General features: G+C 35.4%; 1 protein-coding gene across 1 annotated transcript; it reads left to right on the forward strand.

Annotated features, from left to right (window-relative positions):
- The first annotated feature begins 780 nt into the window (after nucleotides 1–780).
- Nucleotides 781–1,419, forward strand: LOC128998934 (uncharacterized). The gene has a single exon (XM_054425291.1). It carries the CDS (start codon nucleotides 781–783, stop codon nucleotides 1,417–1,419), a length of 639 nt encoding a protein of 212 aa, XP_054281266.1.
- The last annotated feature ends 19,851 nt before the right edge of the window (nucleotides 1,420–21,270 follow it).

The raw sequence follows: 21,270 nt of genomic DNA on the forward strand, positions 1-21,270 counted from the left end.
TTTGTTACTTTCATGCTCTGAACTGAACGCCCAAGAATGCACCTGGTCCTGATGGTATTTCCAGTGAGGCTCTCAAGAAGGTATTTTCAGTTAACCCCCACTGCTGAGAATGTACAACACATGCCTGTGCGAAGGGGTTTTCCCAACTCCTTGGAAAAGGGCTAGGCTTGTGCTAAACAGCAAGGGGAAAGGTGACCCGAATATGCCGTCGTCTTACAGACCTCTATGTATGTTGGATGCGGCAGGAAAACTTTTTGAGAAACTGATTCGCTGCCGACTGACGTCTGCCGTGGAAGCTGCCGGAGATTTGTCTCCCCGTGAGTATGGCTTCAGAAAGGGTCGGTCAACAATCGACGCGATATCCGAGGTACACAGAGCGGTCGAGCGTGCCAAGAGCTTCAATCATTTCTCTCGCCATATCATGCTTCTTGTTACGCTAGATGTCAAGAATGCTTTTAACTTGGCGAGATGGGTCGATATGTTGAGCGCATTAAAGAACAGCTTCCGCGTACCAGCATATCTGTTGAGGCTGATCGAGGACTACCTGAGCTGTAGAACTCTTAATTACGAAACTAAAGATGGTTCACGGACGATGGATGTAACTTCCGGTGCCTCGCAAGGTTCGATACTCGGCCCAGATTTGTGGAACACTGCCTACGACAGCCTTCTGAGATCTGAGATGCTAGAGAAGGCCGTTTTAGTTGGGTACGCTGATGACGTTGCAGCCCTCATTCTTGCACGCAACGTTAAGCTCTAGCCCAACTGAAACTGAACCAAGTCATGCGCGTTGTAAATGCCTGGAGGACTGATCATGGTCTGACACTCGCTCTGAGCAAGACAGAGATCGTCATCCTCACGAAAAAACGGATTAAAACCATCGTTCCTCTACGAGTTGGGAACGTAGTTGTCCAAACCAAGCGAACCGCCAAGTACCTCGGTGTCATGGTGGACAACAAGTTAAGCTGGAGGGACCAGATCTTCTGTACGGTGGACAAGGCTGCTAGGAGTGTCGCTTCTCTTAGTAAGTTTATGGCCAATGTCGGTGGTCCCCGGTCCAGCCGTAGAAGACTATTGATGTCTGCAGTCCAGTCCGTGCTTCTCTACGGCTCTGAGATGTGGGCAGATGCGCTTAACAAGGAGGCGTACAGGTTGAGGCTCGCACGAGTGCAGCGTCAGGCGGCACTCAGGGTCGCTTCCGCGTACCGTACGGTGTCCAAACCGGCCGTTTTGGTGATTGCTGGAGTTATTCCTGTCAAACTCTTGGCAGCGGAGAGGAAGGCAATCTACCAGAGACAAAGCTACTTTGGAAAGGACGCCACAAGAACGAAAGAGCGCTCCCGCACTTTTCAGATGTGGCAAGAAAGCTGGGAAAGGGAAACTCGAGGACGTTGGACCGCCAGACTCATTAGACAGATCTAACTGTGGGTGGAACGGCGGCACGGCTAGGTTAGAGGTTGACTACTATCTCACGCAGTTCTTGTCAGGTCCAGGTCACGGATATTTTCAGTCATACCTGCTCTTGATGGCCAAAACAAATTCACCTGACTGTATTTACTGCCCATGCATTCCCGACGACGTGGAACACACTTTTTTCCGCTGTCCTTGATGGGATATGCTCCGCCAGGAGGTGATTCAACATCTTGGGGTGCTGTCGATTGAATCGATTTGTGAGACCTTGCTGAAGGGTGAGGACAACTGGGACTGCTGGTCGCACTTTGTCTGGAATGTCCTTCAAGCTAAAAAGAACGATCTGGATCGGATCACAGTCTAGATTTTATAAGAAATGAACGGCTAGACACGGTGTAGGCCCTTCGGGCGTAGGTAAACTCGGCCTAGTTCTGATGAAGTGCGACAAGTGTTCCCAGGCTAGTGTCCGAAAAGTAGAGGAGGTTTTAAGTGGGTAGTCTCTGGGCCTTAAACCCGTTGGAGTCCCACACTACAGGCTAGCCACCTGTGTGCATAATTGCATTTTCCCACCTCTCCAAAAAAAAAAGAAGCTATTTAGGGCTTCCGTTTGCCCAAGATGTAGTTGCAGCGAAACGATGACTGTTGCATTAGAGTGAATCAGGATACAAGCCAAAGCTATCAAAAGGTATGTTCAGTTGTCCTGTCATATCCTAATTTGCCCATTTGAATAGGGAGTCCTCGAATCATTTCTCTTCTGACCATGGTTCTTGGATGAGGGCTATATCCAGCTTTTTGTCGGCGAACCTCTTATCCCGGACTTCTGTAGCACCTTTGGCGTGATGAAGGTTGGCCTATATTAGACAGTGAACTCCCCATCTCCTTGTGTCTGTCCTGCGTAACCCTTGTCTGCAGTGGTTATCCCACAAATGGTTGTTATTCCTTCAGGCCCCTTAGCCTCTCATCTCTCTTTTCGAGACTGGATGTCCTGTCAAAGAGAGGGGGAGTGCCGGGATCTCTTACATCTTCCTTTTCTCCCTCCTCCACTGCACTACCGCCTCTGTCCACTCAGTTTTCCATGAAGAAGTTTCATAGTGACCTTGCCAAACCTGTATGTCTCGGTCTGAGTACGGTCCTACTCAGCTGCACAGCAGTCTTTGGGTCGATTGACAGGACCAGCATGACTGTCTTCTAATAGTCGATTTTACTGAAGGGTTTCCTTCTCTCGTCTAGAAGATCATCATTCTGCCTGTGTAGCGCACACAGGATGTGTTGGTTCATGTACTGGCTGTGCTTTTTGGGGGGGTCGCCGGAATTTTACCCCCTGGGCAAAGCTGACGTTAATATGACGTAGGAACCTGAGTGGCCAAAAGCTTGTTCGCGGCCGGAATTTTACCCCCGCGGATTTGGAAGTCTAATGAAAATAGCCAGAGCCTACCCACTGATTAATTCCCCCTGATTATTCCCCCTGATTAATTATATTAGCGATAAAAACCGGAATTTTACCCCCTGTCCATATAATCATCAAAATCAAATCAAAATACTTTTATTCCAAAAATTAAACAGTACAATAATAGAACAATATATTACATGGAATTATTCCCCCGGATAGACTGTTGATCTGTGATCGGGGGAAGAGTTCTTGTAAACCATTGTTAGGCAATATACAAAGTATTTAAAATTTGTTCGATGCTATTACCTACATCTACTAGAAATTAAAAAAGACAAACACATTTATAAATTGAATATTACAAAGGTAACCCCTAATTTGATTTAAACAAATACGAGAGTCTATAGTAATACATTAAAAAAAATATATAAAATGGATCCTACTAAACTAGAAGTTACTGAAAACGGTAACAAAAACATGGTTGAATTCTGCATCAGCCGTGGCGAAAACATCTTTTTCAGTTAATGGAAAATAATTATACTGTGTAAACTGACTGTATCAGCCCCGGATTTTTACCCCCCGGAATTTCACCCCTGGATTTTTACCCCCGGATTTTTACCCCCCAGAATTTTACCTCCCGTACGGTGAATTATTACTGAGTGAAAATTTTGAAACGTACGTTTTCAGGAAAAACACTTATACAATTTTTTGTTCCGTTTCTTGAAACTTTTATAACTAGCGTTTAGACAACTAAAGATGTACGGGCCGGATTTTTACCCCCGGATTTTTACACCCGGAATTTTACCCCCGGATTTTTACCCCACGGAATTTCACCCCTGGATTTTTACCCCTGGATTTTTACCCCCCAGAATTTTACCCCCCGTACGGTGAATTATTACTGAGTGAAAATTTTGAAACGTACGTTTTCAGGAAAAACACTTATACAATTTTTTGTTCCGTTTCTTGAAACTTTTATTGTTTTTTTTATTTCATTAACATTTGAAGTTTCATAAAATGTCCATGGTAACGCAATGTCTTTGGTGATTTTTTATTAATAGAGCATCTTTGATGGAAAAACACGAAATTTTGTCACGACCATCACGGACATAAAACTTAATATTAAAAATAGTTAATATTATTTGTATAACTATGTTTTGCCATAAATTAATTTACTTTTAAGGCCATTATACAATAAACAGCTCACTAAGCCGTTGGTATATTTGGTCTTTCTAGAAAAAAAAATAAAAAAACTCAAAAATTGAAAAATTGAAAAAACCAATAAAATCTTTTTAAGTTTGTATAACTCCGAAAAAACTTACCTGAGACCCAAAAATCGTTATGCTTTTATGGAGGTGTGCTTCTTTTGTGTATAAAACATTGAAATATGATGATATTTTAATTTTTGAAATTTGTGTGATAGGAATCATAAACGTGATGGTCAGGGACAAGCGGTACGGTCGTGAATTGTCTGGAGTAATCTAAATCTTTCTAAACAATCCTTCAATTATACTGTTAGTTATAATAAAAATATGTGTTTCAATTTAACTAAACTGTTCAACTTACAATGATATTTAAGTTATTGTCACGACCAAACACAGTATAATCCATAAGGCTAAATCGGTCGTGAAAAAACCCGCGATGGTCGTGAAACTTTGGTCGTGACATTACGTGTTATTTGGCTCTGTTCTGGCGGTAGCCCTGCACCTAATGTTCGAGGATACAAAGTGGACTTCTAGGTTAATCTAGCAATTGAAATATCTTATAAACAAAAATTAACACCATGTCTATTTCATCGAATGACTACGTACGGTCATGGACACACCAAAATTACAAAAAACACAAACTTGCCTTTATTAATCTTGTAATTCCTCCTTTCTACAATCACTACAATCCTGACGTTGACGTACACCCCAAACTAGTCTCTAAAACCAACTGCCTCCATCGACGCCAGGCTTGCCACTGTCGTACTCCAAAGTTGCAAATGCTTCCCTAATGGTCGTGACGTCAAATCGAGGGACAGACCTATTTAGTCATGGTAGTCAGTTTACAATGAAAACAAAATTATCATATGCTCCTTTTTCGTAAGTTTAATAACTATTAATGTAATAAAAATATTACATTATATATTTCGGCATGAATAATTATTCTAAAAACAGCATGAAAGTTGCAAAATGTACCCTAGGGACACGTGACGGTCGTGAGTTTCGAGACTTTAAAAATACGAAATAAATACCTAGAACCTATTTAAAGCCAAATAATTGTGTGTAACATGTTGCCCCCGTCCCAAAAAATATTAAAACACATAATGATAAACTACATATTCAGTATCTACGAAGTAAAAGGCCAGGGACATAAAACGTACGTTTCAAAATTTTCACTCAACTACTAGATCAACTACAAGAGCTTCAGGCAAAATAGGTAAATAAAATTATTGTATAATACAGGTCTTGTCACTGGGTTCAAACAAAATTAAGTTAAAAGTGGTGGTAAACACAACTCGTACAGTCGTACTTCACTTACAAACGAGCCTACGAGTTAAAACGTTTCACACCACTTGGTAATCGGGAAAATGTTGGGCATTTGCTTATTAAATTAACTGTTGATTTGCCAGTGCTACCCCTCCGATTGTAATGGATGACAAGGGCCCTCGTGTTCTAACTCAATCGCATCTTTTCATTATCGTTAGGGTTGCGTACCCCACAACCCCACTATAATACTACGGCACTTCCATTAGATACTCTTTTCGCACAACTGGGATAATCCATACTATTTGTCACAGGTTTTGCTTGTAGTGTTTCAGTTTTTGTTTTATACATGTGTTTAACATGTTTATGTTTGTTTTTTGTTTCAGTTTTGGTCTTAGTATTTTGTGAAGGAAAAGTGTGTTATTCTATCATATCGGCAATATTGTTTTGCATTTAGGAATATACGCAACATTTCAAATTGTATTGCGTTCTTGTTAAATGTATTAAGAGATCATGCTAAAGCTTTTGAATAATTATAAGGTTTCTTGTCGATTTTTTTCATTTATTTCATTTTTTTTTAATCGTGGTGCTAAGGATTTTCATTTTACATGTCAAGTATTTTTGAATTGGAACAAATATAAGAGCCGATCAACTTAATACATTTTATATATACACTGACCATGAGTTTAAGTTTAAGAAAGTGCAGTGTGCAGCATATCAACAGTTTTTAGCCTAGCTATATGTCATCTATTTTAACAAATCGTGTTGAGTTTTTGTAGGTATTTGAAAAAATATAATATATATATATATTCAATCGTTTACCGAACACAATACACTGTAAAGGAAACGTTTTAGCTTAAATTATAATGTTTTCATTTCAGTAGAAAGTAATTAAATAAATGTTAAGTCTCTTTACAGTTTCCTTCCGGCATCGGCAGCTAGTGAAGAGCATTCGTTAAAAAGCAATAATAACAAACACACACGTAATATTATTACGGTAACATTTAGCTTATTTATACCTGGTAAAACAGAAATGTTCTCTCTCAACAGTCGTTAATTTCTCGGTTCCTGGTGAATATAATTACTGTGGTATACTTGTGTTCAGTGGTTTCATACAATTTCAAACCCTCATCATCTACTCGTAATAAGTTTTATGGTCCAAACATTCCAAAGCAACCAACATCGGTCGAAGGGAAACGAGGCTTTCGCTCAACCGAAGAAGCATTGTGATAATGTGTTTGTGTAACATCACAAGTGCTCCCTAGGGAAAGATTTGTTTAAATAGGACCAATCACACTACTGAATTGATTACATAGAGTAATAATTCCTCCAATATTCTTCTAACAAAATCGCATATGAATTCATGTGTATTAAATTATTATAAACATCTATTAATAAATTATAAAATAAATTAGATTTGCTTGAATAATGTAGTATTAATTAATTTTGGATGTAAGTAATAACCTACAAATTATGTGGTAATAAGACATTTTTTGCAGAGCGATCATTTAGTTTTTTAGTAGACTACACATAAAATAAAATCAAAATAAACTTTATTTCCAAAAAGGTGTTAAGTGGATAGCTCAAACATACACTTCCAGTAAAAAAATTACTTACTATTGCACAAAATAAAATAAAATTATGCTTGTAAACTTAGGAATAATGACAGAGTATTGTAGATTTCACAGAAAACCATATAAAACATTTGGTAAAAAGGCTTTCTGGGTATTTAGCGAAACTAAAAAAATGCAATAGTAATTGTGTAAAGTAATGATTCTGATACCAGAGGCCAGCACGCCATCCATTCAAATTCATATATAAATTAATAATGATGATATAAATGAACATGTTAATTTAATTTAAATTATTATTTAATAAAATCACGACTTGTTTAGTCAATAATGACATTTTCAAGTGTTTACCAAATTCCAAAAGTAAATATTATGTTGTGAATAAGTACCGTATACCTATGTTAATTTTGTGAGCATGTGATTGGATGTTTAGTTCCTGTTGGTTATCGAATAGTTATAATTTTGTCAAATATATAATATATGTTTTGTGTGTGTACTATATCAAAAATTTTGTCTTTATCTTCTTTGTAGTGTTAATACAGGGTGACACAAAGGAACCGGACGTTTTTTAAATAAGTAGGAGGACACAGTAGTTTAATGGAATAAAATGGTTTTAATACTGTACATAGTGAGGTAAACATTTGCCATTTGTTACAAAACAGTAATTTTTTGAAAATGACGTCATGCATATGGTGGCCATGTACTTCTCTACAAATGTTCATTCTGGTCTGAAAATCATCTGAAAAACGGGTCAGGAGGTCTTGTTCAATTCCATTGATATCTTCTGTGATTCCCAACTTCAAATCCTCTAGAGTGCGTGGTTAGTGAGCATAAAAACGCTCCTTAAGAAACCCCCAAAGGAAGTAATCACTAAAGGACAAGTCAGGTGACCTTGGTGGCCACGGTATGTCACCAAAGAGAGAAATCACCTTGTTGGGAAACATTCATTCAATACTGCACTCACTTTGGCGACGTTTTCGGGTGTTCTGGAAGTTCTAACAAGGCCTGGTGGTTTCTTTCTTATTATATTCCCAGTTGTTCAGAACCCTGAAACCCACCTTAATAGCGTATTTCGGCTTGAAACCGTTCCATGGCGTTCAATATTAAAATTTCGACTAAATTTCCCCTGGATTTGATGACGGATTCACCATTTTAGACCAAAGTATCGTATGCGAAAACGCGATGTTCTACGGTCCACTAAGCCATTTCAACAAAAATGGCAAGCCTCACTGAAGGTAATGACATAACCTCAATCTTCCTACAACGTGCGACAACAATGGAACAGCTGGTTAAAAAACGTTCGGTTCCTTTGTGTCACCCTGTATATGTAAAATCTTATTTTATTTTATTTTTGTTCTTTTGTTAATAATTTTGAGCATGTTATGTTTTCATAATAATTTATATACAGGGTGAGTTTTAATTGTCCCCCCCCAACTTTTTTCTACATTTTTTCAAATATCAATCCCAGACCACTTCCAAACATTGTTGGGTAGTAAGTACTTCATTTTGACAAGGTATTCATTTCCGGCCGCCATCTTGGATCCGCCATATTGGATGCAAAATTTTTTTTTCAAATGTAAAGGTGGGGTTGTGATCCATTATCTCGACTTAAATTTTTACCCTGATTACAATGCCGCAAACGGTTTTAAAAAATCTTGATTCATTCTAAAGTTATGAGGGCTTTTTAAAACTTTATTTTTAGTCCATTTTAACATTATGCATTTACAAACTAAGACCATAATCTCAAAATAGTGCTAGATAAAGATAAGTATACACTACCAGTAATTGTCGACCTATTTTCACTTGGTTATGACTGATGTATTTTTTCGGCCGCCATCTTGGATCCACCATTTTGAAATGTGATAAATTATTTTAAATATGAAGAGGGTGTTGTGACCCATCATTTTGAACTACTTTTTTAAGCTAAACTCAATGCCGCAATCTATTTTTGTTATCAAGTTTTATTTATGAAATATTGCATTTTTTTTGTTAAAAAGTCAATATTTCGAAATCAAAAAATGAAAATGAAAAACGGATCACGGAATTAAGTTCAGATTAAAAAAGTAGTTCGAAATGATGGGTCACAATACCCCCTTTATATTTAAAATAATTTATCACATTTCAAAATGGCGGATCCAAGATGGCGGCCGAAAAAAATACATCAGTCATAACCAAGTGAAAATAGGTCGACAATTACTGGTAGTGTATACTTATCTTTATCTAGCACTATTTTGAGATTATGGTCTTAGTTTGTAAATGCATAATGTTAAAATGGGCTAAAAATAAAGTTTTAAAAAGCCCTCATAACTTTAGAATGAATCAAGATTTTTAAAAACGGTTTGTGGCATTGTAATTAGGGTAAAAATTTAGTTCGAAATGATGGGTCACAACCCCACCTTTACATTTGAAAAAAAATTTTGCATCCAATATGGCGGATGCAAGATGGCGGCCGGAAATGAATACCTTGTCAAAATGAAGTACTTACTACCCAACAATGTTTGGAAGTGGTCTGGGATTGATATTTGAAAAAATGTAGAAAAAAGTTGGGGGGGGGACAATTAAAACTCACCCTGTATGCGTGGTCTAAACTAAAGTGACTATATGTCCTGCAAATGTGGATTTTTGCGTTGCTTTTATGGCTTGAATGTTTCCGCTCTACTTAGAAAATGTCGTCCTTTTTTGGCCAATGTAGAGTTTTGATCATGACCTGCAGTTTTTTTGTGTATATGACATATTTTTCTTTGGTGTTTGTTGTGTTATTGATTGATCAATTAAGTACCTATTCAATATGCAACGCTTTAATGTACTAAAAATCGTTTAAAACTCTAAAAAACTGCAAATTTTAAGTTTTATATGTAATAATTCAACTACTCTCGTTCGGTTGTTTATGGAAATATTTTGATCAAATTTGTCAAATTTATGTATTTAATACTAAGCAACTAATGGTATACTGAGCCATTTCACTTAGACACACATTTTACCTTCCTTGGAGCGGCAAACCTTCCTGTAGCCGTTGAACCTGATGAATCTGACATGTTTATGGAAATATTAGAGTGAAAGTCCAATCAGGCAAATTGGAATTCGCGTAGCCTACAGTCAACAAAATAATCGAAGCGTCCGCTTCGATGAATTAATATAGCTTGCAAACACAATTTATAATGTTCAATAGTTTTTACGCAATATTTCGAAATTAAAACATATAATAGATTCACCAACAATATTTTTAAATATTATAAATAAATTGATGAAGCTTTTTTTGATTACTGCTGAGCAAAAACTGCTCTTAATATGAAAAGAATATAATATATAAATAATCGAGCAAAATTTAATTTTTAACGTCATCCAGAAGTAGTGGAATTAGGAGTATTTTTACTAAATCGTTGTTATAATACATTTTGTAATTTTTACATAAACATTTTTATCTTTGAATTTTTCAACTGATCTTTAGGAAACGTGGTATGTATGTTAAAGTAGAAGAGACCCATGTTATAAAAAATACCTTGTTTCAAATAAAAACTTAAAAATGGTGGTAATTTTAATTTTTAAACTTAAATTACTAAAATATGGCTGGTTTTATAAAAAAAAATTCAATTGCCTATCAAACGATACCAATTTAAATGGTCACCATTTTGGAATTTTAAGTTAAATCAAGATACAATTTTTTCTAACAAGAGTATATTCTACCTTAACATACATACCAAGTTTCATTAAATTGGTAAACAAATCCAAAGATAAAAATGTGTATGTAAAAAACAAAGTGGCGGATGACTGGTTAACGAAGTTATTTTGGAAAAATGTTAAACTATTCTTGATTTTCACTTTATTTTGACCCAAGGAATCAATACGTAAATTAAGTCCCCACCATTCTTAAGCACCCTGTATATTAAGGTAAATTATTACTTTATGAAGCGGTTTGTTTGAATGGGATTAATTTTTTAAAGGTTTATAGACTCAAAAACCGATAAATTCCTATTACCGGAACCAGTATAGTATTTGTTATACTTTTGTTATTTCATGTTTGTTTCTTACAGTATTTTGCACGCTGGATTCGAGTATAGCATCTGTTTTACGGATGAAAATACCATATTAATCCGATGTCAGGGTTTCATCGGAACTCTGCATATTAAACTAGTTACTTCCAGCCTGTTGGTTAAACCGTTCAAGCCAGTATGACCATTAATTGAGACGTAGCTTTTCTACGAACCTGAACAATTTCGTTGATAGTCACCAAGACCAGTAAAGTGGCCGAGTTCAGTAATGACCAGGGGAGTTTTGTTATCTGTTGTAAGTTTTAGAGACGGTTCCCCGGTTCCCTGGCGCCCCCTGTTGGCGTCCGACCCCTCGACGGGCGCCGCGGTTCTTTTATCCTTGTTTGCCAAAATATCCGTTGCGACTTAACGTCGTTCATCGATCGTTTTTCCTCAGTCCCAGTCATTTATCTTGTCATATATTTTCAATTTCATTTATAATTCACTTTTTGGTATTGTGTTGGTCGAATGATGCTGATTAAGAAGTTAATTAACTGAATTGTTGCACTATATGAATAATCAGTAATATCGAAGGAACTAGTCCTTTTAGCGTACAGGGTTTCTGCGGTGATAATTTTCGGGGTATAATAGTTAATGGCTACAGAATGTTTGTAATTGATATTTTATACAATTTTTTTAATACAGTATTTTTGCTCTAGGCTGTTAACCCTGTAGCTCAAAACTTCTTGGGTTTCTGGTACTGTAGCAGCAAGCCTCAGTGCTTATTCAACAATGTCAATTATTGATGTGGATCCATGGGCAAATTTACTTGTATTGTGAATCCTGCATTTCATTCTGCCATTAATTCTAAATGTCATTCATATCTGTCTTATTTGCATTTGATAATTGAAAGCACACAGTTTTCATATGGAAAATATGCTGCAAAGCTATAATTCAATCTTCGTACCGCATATGGTGGAGGATCGTCTCTAAGAACAGTTATTTTTGCCCATTAGACAGACATATTAACTGGACAAAAACCCCCCGTTCTAACCACCCGTTGCCAGAAGTAAAAGAACACAAATGTACCAGACTCGTCCTTTAAGGAACTAGTAAAGTTAAATACTAGATAGTTAGTTGATTTCGTAAACAGTCTAATTTAAAGTAAATTGTTCACTCAATGCGGTACCAAGTTTCTCAATTTAAATGAATACTAACTGAGCCTCGTGGTCCGTGCAACCGGCATTCCAGCTATGGAATATTTTATAGTAATTTCGTATAGTACTAATGACACTTTAAAAATGCTATTTCTGAAGCATTAAGCAGCATATGCTATACGCTATTAAACATAAAAAGATTTCGTAGGTATATAAAAAAGTATTGCATAATCAAAATGTATTTGATAAATTATTTGTATAAAGTTAGTTCCTTATAAATACCTATATATTGATTAAACCAGCTGAGCTTTTGTAGAAATCAGTTATTTAAACGTGAAGGGGGTTTTCACCCAAAAATCCTGAGCCAACCAAGTAACGAATTTTCAGCAATTAAAATATAAAGTGGTATGTGTCCTTATTGATGTAGCCGTTATAAAGATATGTCAAATCTTTATAATCCGGATCATTCTTTTGGGTTGAAAAGCTTTAACAGTAATCTATATTTATAAATGTTTACGACATAACATATTCATACAATTTACATCCCAGTGCCACAGTTACTAGTTTAATGTAGATAGTGATGTTAGTTATTGAATACATTGTTGAATGGATTGCATTGTTATCGTATGTTTCTGTTTGCCGTTAAACGCTACAATGCAAATAATTTAACTTGCTTATTAACACATTTTAGATGGGGAGACAAAGACAATAACTAACAGCATATGAACAGTATATTTTATAAATCTGTTTTGTTGGAAACATTTATAAATATAGATTACTGTTGAAGCTTTTCAACCCAAATGAAAGTTCCAGATTATAAAGATTTAACATATCCTTTTAACGGCTATCAATAAGGACACGAGCCACTTTATATTTTAATTCTGAGATCTTTGTGTTCTTGTAACTTTACTTTTTTGTGTTGTTGTAACTTTACATTAATACTGTAAAGGAAATTCGCTTGGTTTGTCTGGTTTGTCAAACAAATGTCTTAAGCTTCAATAACCGTGTAGTCGGAGGTGGAAGTTGATGGGGGTCATAGTTGGGGGAGGGTGGGTACCTAGGAGGCGGGGCTTTGCCTCCGTGGATGGAATGAGACTCCTGGCACAGGTAGAGCTGAGGATTATAAGGGTTAATCTGGGACCGTGGGCGAACTGAGACTAATTAGGCTATGGGCGAAATGAAACTCGGGCGGAATATGACATAACCCAGAGAGCACAGAATAGAAAGATACCTTTTGCACATAACTTTCACTAAATGCGTTCTTGTAATTAATGATTGCAGTTAATGGAAAAAAAATGATTAATTTTATGTTTAAAGCAATATTTCTCCCCTTAGGCTGACATTACATGTCATATATTGCATATCATTTTAAAGCTTAAAATGTGGAGATGTTTTTTATACTATTCGACAGTTTTCAACACGACTTGGTAAACAATTTTCTTAAGCGAGTTGTAGCGCCCTTTTTATAGATTTTTCAAAATTTGTTATTTAAGTCAATTTTAAGAACTTTTAAATGGGTTTAGCTGTACCATAGTATAGGAGTTTTGATAGAAAATTTAATGAAGATTCTAAAAATGCCATCGAAAATATCATTATGTAGGTTAAAAGTTGAGAAATATGATATTTTATTAGGCAATGTCAAGAAATTTAGAAAACTCTAAAGTTGGCTGTTGCCGGAAGTAGGAGTGAGATATAACTACCCAAATTGCGTATTTTTATAGCAATTTGTGTGCATAATAATGCCTTAAAATATTTGACACTGACTACCAAACATCCTGTATATATATATATATATATATATATATATATATATATATATGTATATATATATAACATTTTATGTTCAATCTTCGAGTAATAATGAATTTTTAATAATAATCTTTGATTTGACACGAATATTTATTATGCTATTTGTAAAATATGTTTTCTGTCCGTAAGATTTTGCTAACAGAAAAATCCCCCTCTCGCATACCCACTCCTTGAATGTATGAAGTATGAATTGTGCGTATAGATTAAACATACTCCCTGCTAGATTTGTCATATCTATGAATAGAATTGAGAAAACTTTGAGGTATTTCCGTACAGTATACAGAGTGAATTTTATTGTTAACTAATTATTTCTTGTTTACTTCACAAACGATAAACTATTTTGGACGAACAAAACTACCTACTCATCAATTATTGCTTGATCCCTGAAAATTGTTCGCATGAAAAAAATAGTAGGTCAACATTAGTGACCTCTCAAACGTATGTCGAGTTTAATACAGCACACCTTGAAACAACCTTAAAACACACCTTCAGTTCTTACAGCGGGTTGGAAAAACTACGCAGTATCAAAGGTCAAAGGATTGGCACACGAGTTTGGATTCTTAATTGTCCTGAAAAATAAAAATAAACAGTTGTTGGTTGGTTGAAGGACGATGTGGTGGGTTTGCAGGGGCGCCCGCCACCACGGCACCACCACCCTTCCTGACACTGGCTCTAGCCACTCTAGCTCCTCTTGTATACGTGATTTTAAACTAGTATTTCCCGAAAACATCACAATAAACCAATCGATTAATTGTCGCATTTAATGATAAATATGTATATTTTAATCTAGACTCATATGCTTAACAATTTTGTCGTGTGGTATACCTAGGGCGAATCCAAACTTTTAAGGCGTTTCTATGGCTACACTGTCGTGTAAATATTCAATTTAAAACAACTATAAAATAAATAGTTTATTAATTCCCTATATAGAAAATTTGCTAAAAATTAGTTGAATATAATTTTTTTTATACAAATAAAATAATAATTTAAAGATTTTGGTGTGTCGTTAGCCAAGTAGTTAGCGTCTTAGACTTCAGTGCGGGAGGGACGAGTTCAATTCCCGGCACATAACAAAACTTTAGTATGAGTTTGGAATGCTTTCCCTAAAAAGCGTTTCAACTCACATCGACTTCTAGTAAAAATGGCACTGGCGTAGGAACACAAAATTATTTCGTATGATAAATCACTGGCATAAGGCACTATATGGTAAACTACACTATATTATTGGTTATTTAAATCTGCAACGCATCTATTAGAAACAGCCGGGTTTGCTGCAGTTTGACGAAAACTATAGCGAAACACACGTCATAAAGGTGTCTTCTCAACCGTTGCTTTTCAACCGCCTCGGCTTTGTCCCGTTCGCAACACTTCAGCTCGTGTCGAAAAGAGTCATTTTGGGCCCAAGTTAAGAAATATATTATTTTTTATCACGAAGATTAAATTTTTACAAGGATCCACTTTTTAAAAACTGTCCAATATCCTCATGGTAGCCTGCATTCCATAACCCTCTTAGGCTGGAAAATACTTTTATCTGTAAACACTTGCAAGGAGGGGTCGTCAAAAGTCAAACCCCAAAACAGGGAATTGGGGAGAACATGGTGATTCACTTTTACCCCGACATGGTCGACTACCCTAAGCTAAGTTGTCAGGAAGTAGGCCGTTCTGTTAGGCTGAGCGCCGCGGAGCATAACAATGGAGAATCGGCCAAGTCATCTGTCATCACCCACATTAGATTACTACTAGAGCTGGGGGTTGGGATTGGGGGTAGCGAAGAGCAGACTGGGGCTGGCCGAAGATCCTGTATTGTAAGCAAGACAACTCAACTGCTGTCTATGTCTTGAAACTGCTTCTTTATTTTTTGCGAATTTACCAAAAACAGGGTCAACATCATAATCATATTATGATGAAATTTGTACGTAACCAAAATTTGAAATTTGTAACCAGCCTGATTGGACTATGGGAACGGGGTTTCATGGGGTAAAAACTCGTGTTTTCATTTTTGACCCTGTAAACATAAATCATTAACTCTCCAAACATTAGAAAATTTACACTGGTAAATGGCACAGTATTGGGTTTAATATGGCCACATTTATGTACACTACCTTTAACTTGTATTTAAAACTGCATTGCTAGAGAGTCTTTAACGATATATGTTTAAGCTACTATAGCCTATCTGCAAAAATCTATAATGTTTTAAACTTACTTTAGACTTTTAACGTCATAGTATTTAAGGATTAAACTTAAAGTTTTATCAAAACTGTCCCCAAACTAAGGTTTATTATTAAATAACTTCTTGATCAGCATTGTATATGTTATATAATTTACGGAAAGTAAATAAAATTACGTCTAATTACACTTATACTGTTGACTCACAGTCTAGGTACTGTATAATAGTACCTAGTCGATTTCTGTTAGACACTCCAATTGAAATGATGACCACTTACCATATTTTATATGTATTTAACGTCATGTGAGTCTATAGTATATAATGTATTATTGTAAATACATGTTTCAATAATTATTAAACTTATTTGTATTTACTCTCTGGTTTATATTGGGCGAGGCGTAATGGCAAGCATCCAATAAACCAATGCTATTGTATTGATGTATGATGTAATTTAATTCAAGATACCATACAGTTAATACTGTACTAGTACAGTACTTGAATTCTCTTAAAAACAATATAGTTGCTAGGTAGCTATTACATACACACATTAAGAAATTAAATAACTTCTTGATCAGCATCGTACGTGTTATTAAATTACCTGAAAGGACAAAAAATAGTCAAATAACACTTATGATAATATATTTAAACTTATACTGTTTATTCACAAGACGGCAAATACATATAAAATATGGTAAATGGTGATCGATTTCGATTGGACACTCCAATCATCATCAGACCCAATAGGCGAATCTATTCGCATACTGTATTTGGCAACATTCGCCAATGGGTCTGATGATGACTGGAGTGTCCAATCGAAATCGATCACCATTTACCATATTTTATATGTACTGCATTTACCGTCTTGTGAATAAACAGTATAAGTGTAAATATACATATTATTATGAGTGTTATTTGACGTATTTTTTATGCTTTCAGATTGAGAAATTGGTATAAATTCAACATTGTCTAAATACTCATGCTTAAATAATTCCATTAATTATTCGATAATTAGCTAGATAGATGCCCAAGATTGAAGCATACCAATAAAAAAAAATATTGTTTGCCTTTTCATGGTGGGAGATTATCGATGTTCATATGTTTCTCCGCGCCTAATATGTTTTTTTTTCTTTCCTGGATAGTTTCGGTCCTATATGCGATCTTCGAACCACTGGGTGGTGGCATTAAGTAATTAATTATCACTTAATTATACATTTTTGCTAACTATAAAATTCTTACTTTTCCGTCAAGCTATATCTTAAACTGTCTTGTATTTGTTAAGAAAAATATCGACCTTTTTCAAAACCTGTCTCACCCTGTCTCCTATGGTTTGATAAGCCGGTCCAATTTTGACATTCCAAAACACAAAACTGCTTTTATTGAAAATAATTTATTTTACAATGGCATTCAACTGTTCAATGCTATGCCCACTCCCCTGAAGATGGAAAATAGTGTGGACAAATTTGGCAAAGGGGTTAAGAGTACAATGTAATAATGCAATAATGTAAAACATTTTACTTTGTAATACTTGACTCTATTCCTGCACAATTGTACTTAAATGAATAAAGGATATTTTGATTTGATTTGATCACGTCTTCTTTTGTCACGCTGTTGTTAAAGTGTTGAAGACTTTTTAAGAATACAACGATCTTTAGTTTTTAGATTTTATCCATAAGAAAATATTGTTTTGATTTGTTTGAGAGAAATTTTGTTGACGCTACTATGCAGTTTGAAACAACTGTCAAAAATAAAGATATTTGAGTTTGAGTAATAGGAGGTGAGAGGGGATTTATTGAATATTTAGAACGTTTTGCCATCACCCTTCAGAATATTATAATAAAAACGCAAAATGTCATTAATTAGGTTAAAATAACACACAATTTGAATACAATACTCATACCATGGTGCTTAATTTGAGTTGGTCGTTCTCCCTCTACAGGTGTTCTCTCTATAGGTATAATAATCCTCAAATTTCTGAATGTCAAATGTTCTGTACTCAGTCGACGAGATCATGATTAGCCACAGGGAAGCTAATTCTAGGCAAATCTTGATATTTATTAATGCAATATGAGTGATATAATTTAATTGAAAATGGCTTAAAATACAGGTGGCATTTTGTCTCTAGTAAAATTTAAAATTTACCATTGACTTTTCAATTAAAGAGTACTGCTCACTCTTGTACCGCACCGGCCCACCCCTTGCTTTGCTCGATTCGTTCCATGTTCCATGGACAGGCCTAGGCTCACGTGGGTAAATTCAACGTTAGACGAGACCGCCGACCTAAAAGAAAACAATTACTGTAGTTCCAAACAGATTTCCATTATCGACTTATAACACTTCTCGGTACAATGGTTTCCAAAGAACTACAACCGAGAATAATATCGATACGGAATATTTTTATTTATGCGAACGGGGCAGGGAAATGTTTGGAAAGCTAATTCAGAGATGTTGTCTGGATTTGTAATTTCACAGTTTGGGGGCCCCATTCGATTGCGCGGAAGAAGGGTCGTAGACACAAATCACAATTTGTACATCATCCCCCAACCCCCATATCTTGGGTGACTCACCCCCACCATTGTAGCACCGAGGTCGTAAACAGACCCTGCTAACTGCTCGTTTTATTCCCTCAGAGAATGTCTAGATGCCAGTCCACACTCCACATTCTTTAATTTCTTTTGAGGTAAGCAATTCTGATTTTGATTACTGCGAATGTTGACTGCCCCAGTAAACACGCCAAATAAACGCACTGGTATGAGAAGCAGCTATATTGAGTCTTCCAACAGTTCGTATTTTCAGGTTCCTTAATCGTATTTCTGTTGTTTTTAGCGAATTTCCCATATAGGGAATAAGCTATTACCGTAGTACTTATGGTAAGACCTGGACCCGGGACCGATATAATTTTTCGTTTTAAGGCCCCTAGAGGCCAAAAACACCATCCGTTGAAATTCATATAGGCCTATATATATATATTTATTTATATATACAGGGTGGTAATAAAGTCCGAAGGCAGTTAAATATTTAAAAAAATAATGTAGATAGAGCTACAATACTTGGTACAAAGTTACAGAGCATAAAACTGTATTTTAACACATATTCAGTGATCCAATAACTCTTCAGGGGGATGGCCCACAAGGAGTCGGAAGAAAATCTTAAATGGAAGCATAGGTCAAAGTGCCGCAAACCGCACTTCAAAAGGTTGATCCTGCGCAAAATAGCAGCCGTTCAAAGATTTCTTGAATCTGCCATTTTGAATCTTTGAAAGACTGCCATTTTTTACTCAGGCGTTCTTTTGAGCTTGAATTTACGGCATTGTAATCTACTAGTGAAGACCTTTAATTTGATGTGCATATCGACCTATGTTTACGTTAACAATTTTCTTCCGTTTCCTAGGGCTGTGCCCCCTGAGGAGTTAGCGTATAATAGCAATGCAAATTAAATGAATCTTTGAACAACTGTCATTCTTGGCTCGGTTATCCGTTTGAGTTCAAATTTGCGGCATTATATTCTGCTAGTAAAGACCTTTAATTTGATGTACATATCAGGACCTATGCTTCCATTTTTTTTTACTTTCTTCTGACTCCTTGCGGGACGTCCCCATGATATGACAGAAAACGGATATTTCCCAAAAAAAAGTAGATTTTTAGGTGTGGTGTTGATGTACCAAATCTTATTGATTTATCTGTTGTCGTTTAGAAAATATTTAACTGTCTTCGGACTTTATTACCACCCTGTATATATGTGTCCGTTAGAACGATAACTCAAGCAAAAATTATCCGATTTTGATGAAAATTAAAAATTTCAGAATTCTCTTAAAAACAATATAGTTGCTAGGTAGCTATTACATACACACATTAAGTTACTAATGTGTTACTAATAGTACAACCTTAAAACACACCTTCAGTTCTTACAGCGGGTTGGAAAAACTACGCAGTATCAAAGGTCAAAGGATTGGCACACGAGTTTGGATTCTATATTATTTAAACTATAAATACCACAACTCAATACTCTCTGGTTAGAAAGATTATAAATTATAATCTTATTATCATTTAAAGATAGAGTTCCATAACAGTTAAATAACTGTACGGCACACTATAAGCCGTCTTCTTTAACGAACTCTTGATAGTCACAGATTGATATTAACAGTACTTTCATTTTTGTAAAATGGTACATACATATGATACATTAATTACGTTACAATTACGTTAATTGTAATGTCTACAATGCTAAAAGTCAATTGTAAATGTCGTTATACAAATGTTTTTTTGGTACAAACGTGTAAACCTATGTTTATTTGAACGAGTTCGCGAACCAGCATAATCGGACCATGGGATCAGGGGTTTATGGGGGGTTTTATGGGGTAAAAATGGGTTTTTCTCATTTTTGACCCTAAAAACTTTAAATTTCTAAATTTCTCTCTAGACCATTTTGAAGAGCTAAAAAAAACAAATAATTTAGTATATTGAAGTTTTTTTTAATGTTCATTGACTACGGAGAAAATTAAAAAAACAGAAAAAAACAGCTGTCAACAGAATTTCCAGAAGGGAAAATTACGGTTTAAGCTAGATAAATTCTCCTGCTGTAATGTGTAGGTTAGTTTTTGTTAAAAGAAGTAACTCGAAATATTTAGGGTCATTGAATTATAAGGGGCAATCAATGGAGACGCGGTAGTCATAGATACAGGGCGGGTCATCGATGCCCAAGTTTAAGTTAAAATAAACTGTATCAGCAATCTGGCACATATTATCTTTCATTAGCTTGTCCACAACCCTTATCATGAACAAGTGGTGGAAGTAAATATGATATATTATGGGCAAAATAACAAAAGTTGTAAAACCTTTTGAACCATAATTTTTACAGTTTTTGGTGGTTAAATAATTTTGTTTGGAGTTAAAATAACCAGGACATACTAAAACATTTACATAAAAGACTGATTAACCAATTTAAACAAAAATTTAAAACATGGTCCATCAATTTTTTTCCAATTTTCTGTTATTTTATGGAAAAAACACATAAGTTGCGATATAACTTTTAATACTAATAATAGTTTTTCTGCAATATAATATAGCATTCGAACCGTAAAGTTTACAGCAATGAGGGATTGTAACGCATTAAATTATAATCATAATAGTTGGGGCCGTTTTTTAAATACGATTTTAGCGTTATTTTATGGGTTTTGATTAAAATCACAATAAAAAATAAAAATATCACCAGGAGATAACATAGATTAGTAACCCAAATAGAAAATTTCATCAAATTGGACCAAAGGTGTAGTTCCAAGTTTCGACGAAAACAATACTTTCTCCATAAGAAGGAGAAAGTAAAAAAGCAGAGAATCCCACAAT

Source organism: Macrosteles quadrilineatus, unplaced genomic scaffold (assembly GCF_028750875.1).
Source record: "Macrosteles quadrilineatus isolate MER2022 unplaced genomic scaffold, UCM_ALF_1.0 Scaffold_7__1_contigs__length_78375512, whole genome shotgun sequence".
NCBI lineage: Eukaryota > Metazoa > Arthropoda > Insecta > Hemiptera > Cicadellidae > Macrosteles > Macrosteles quadrilineatus.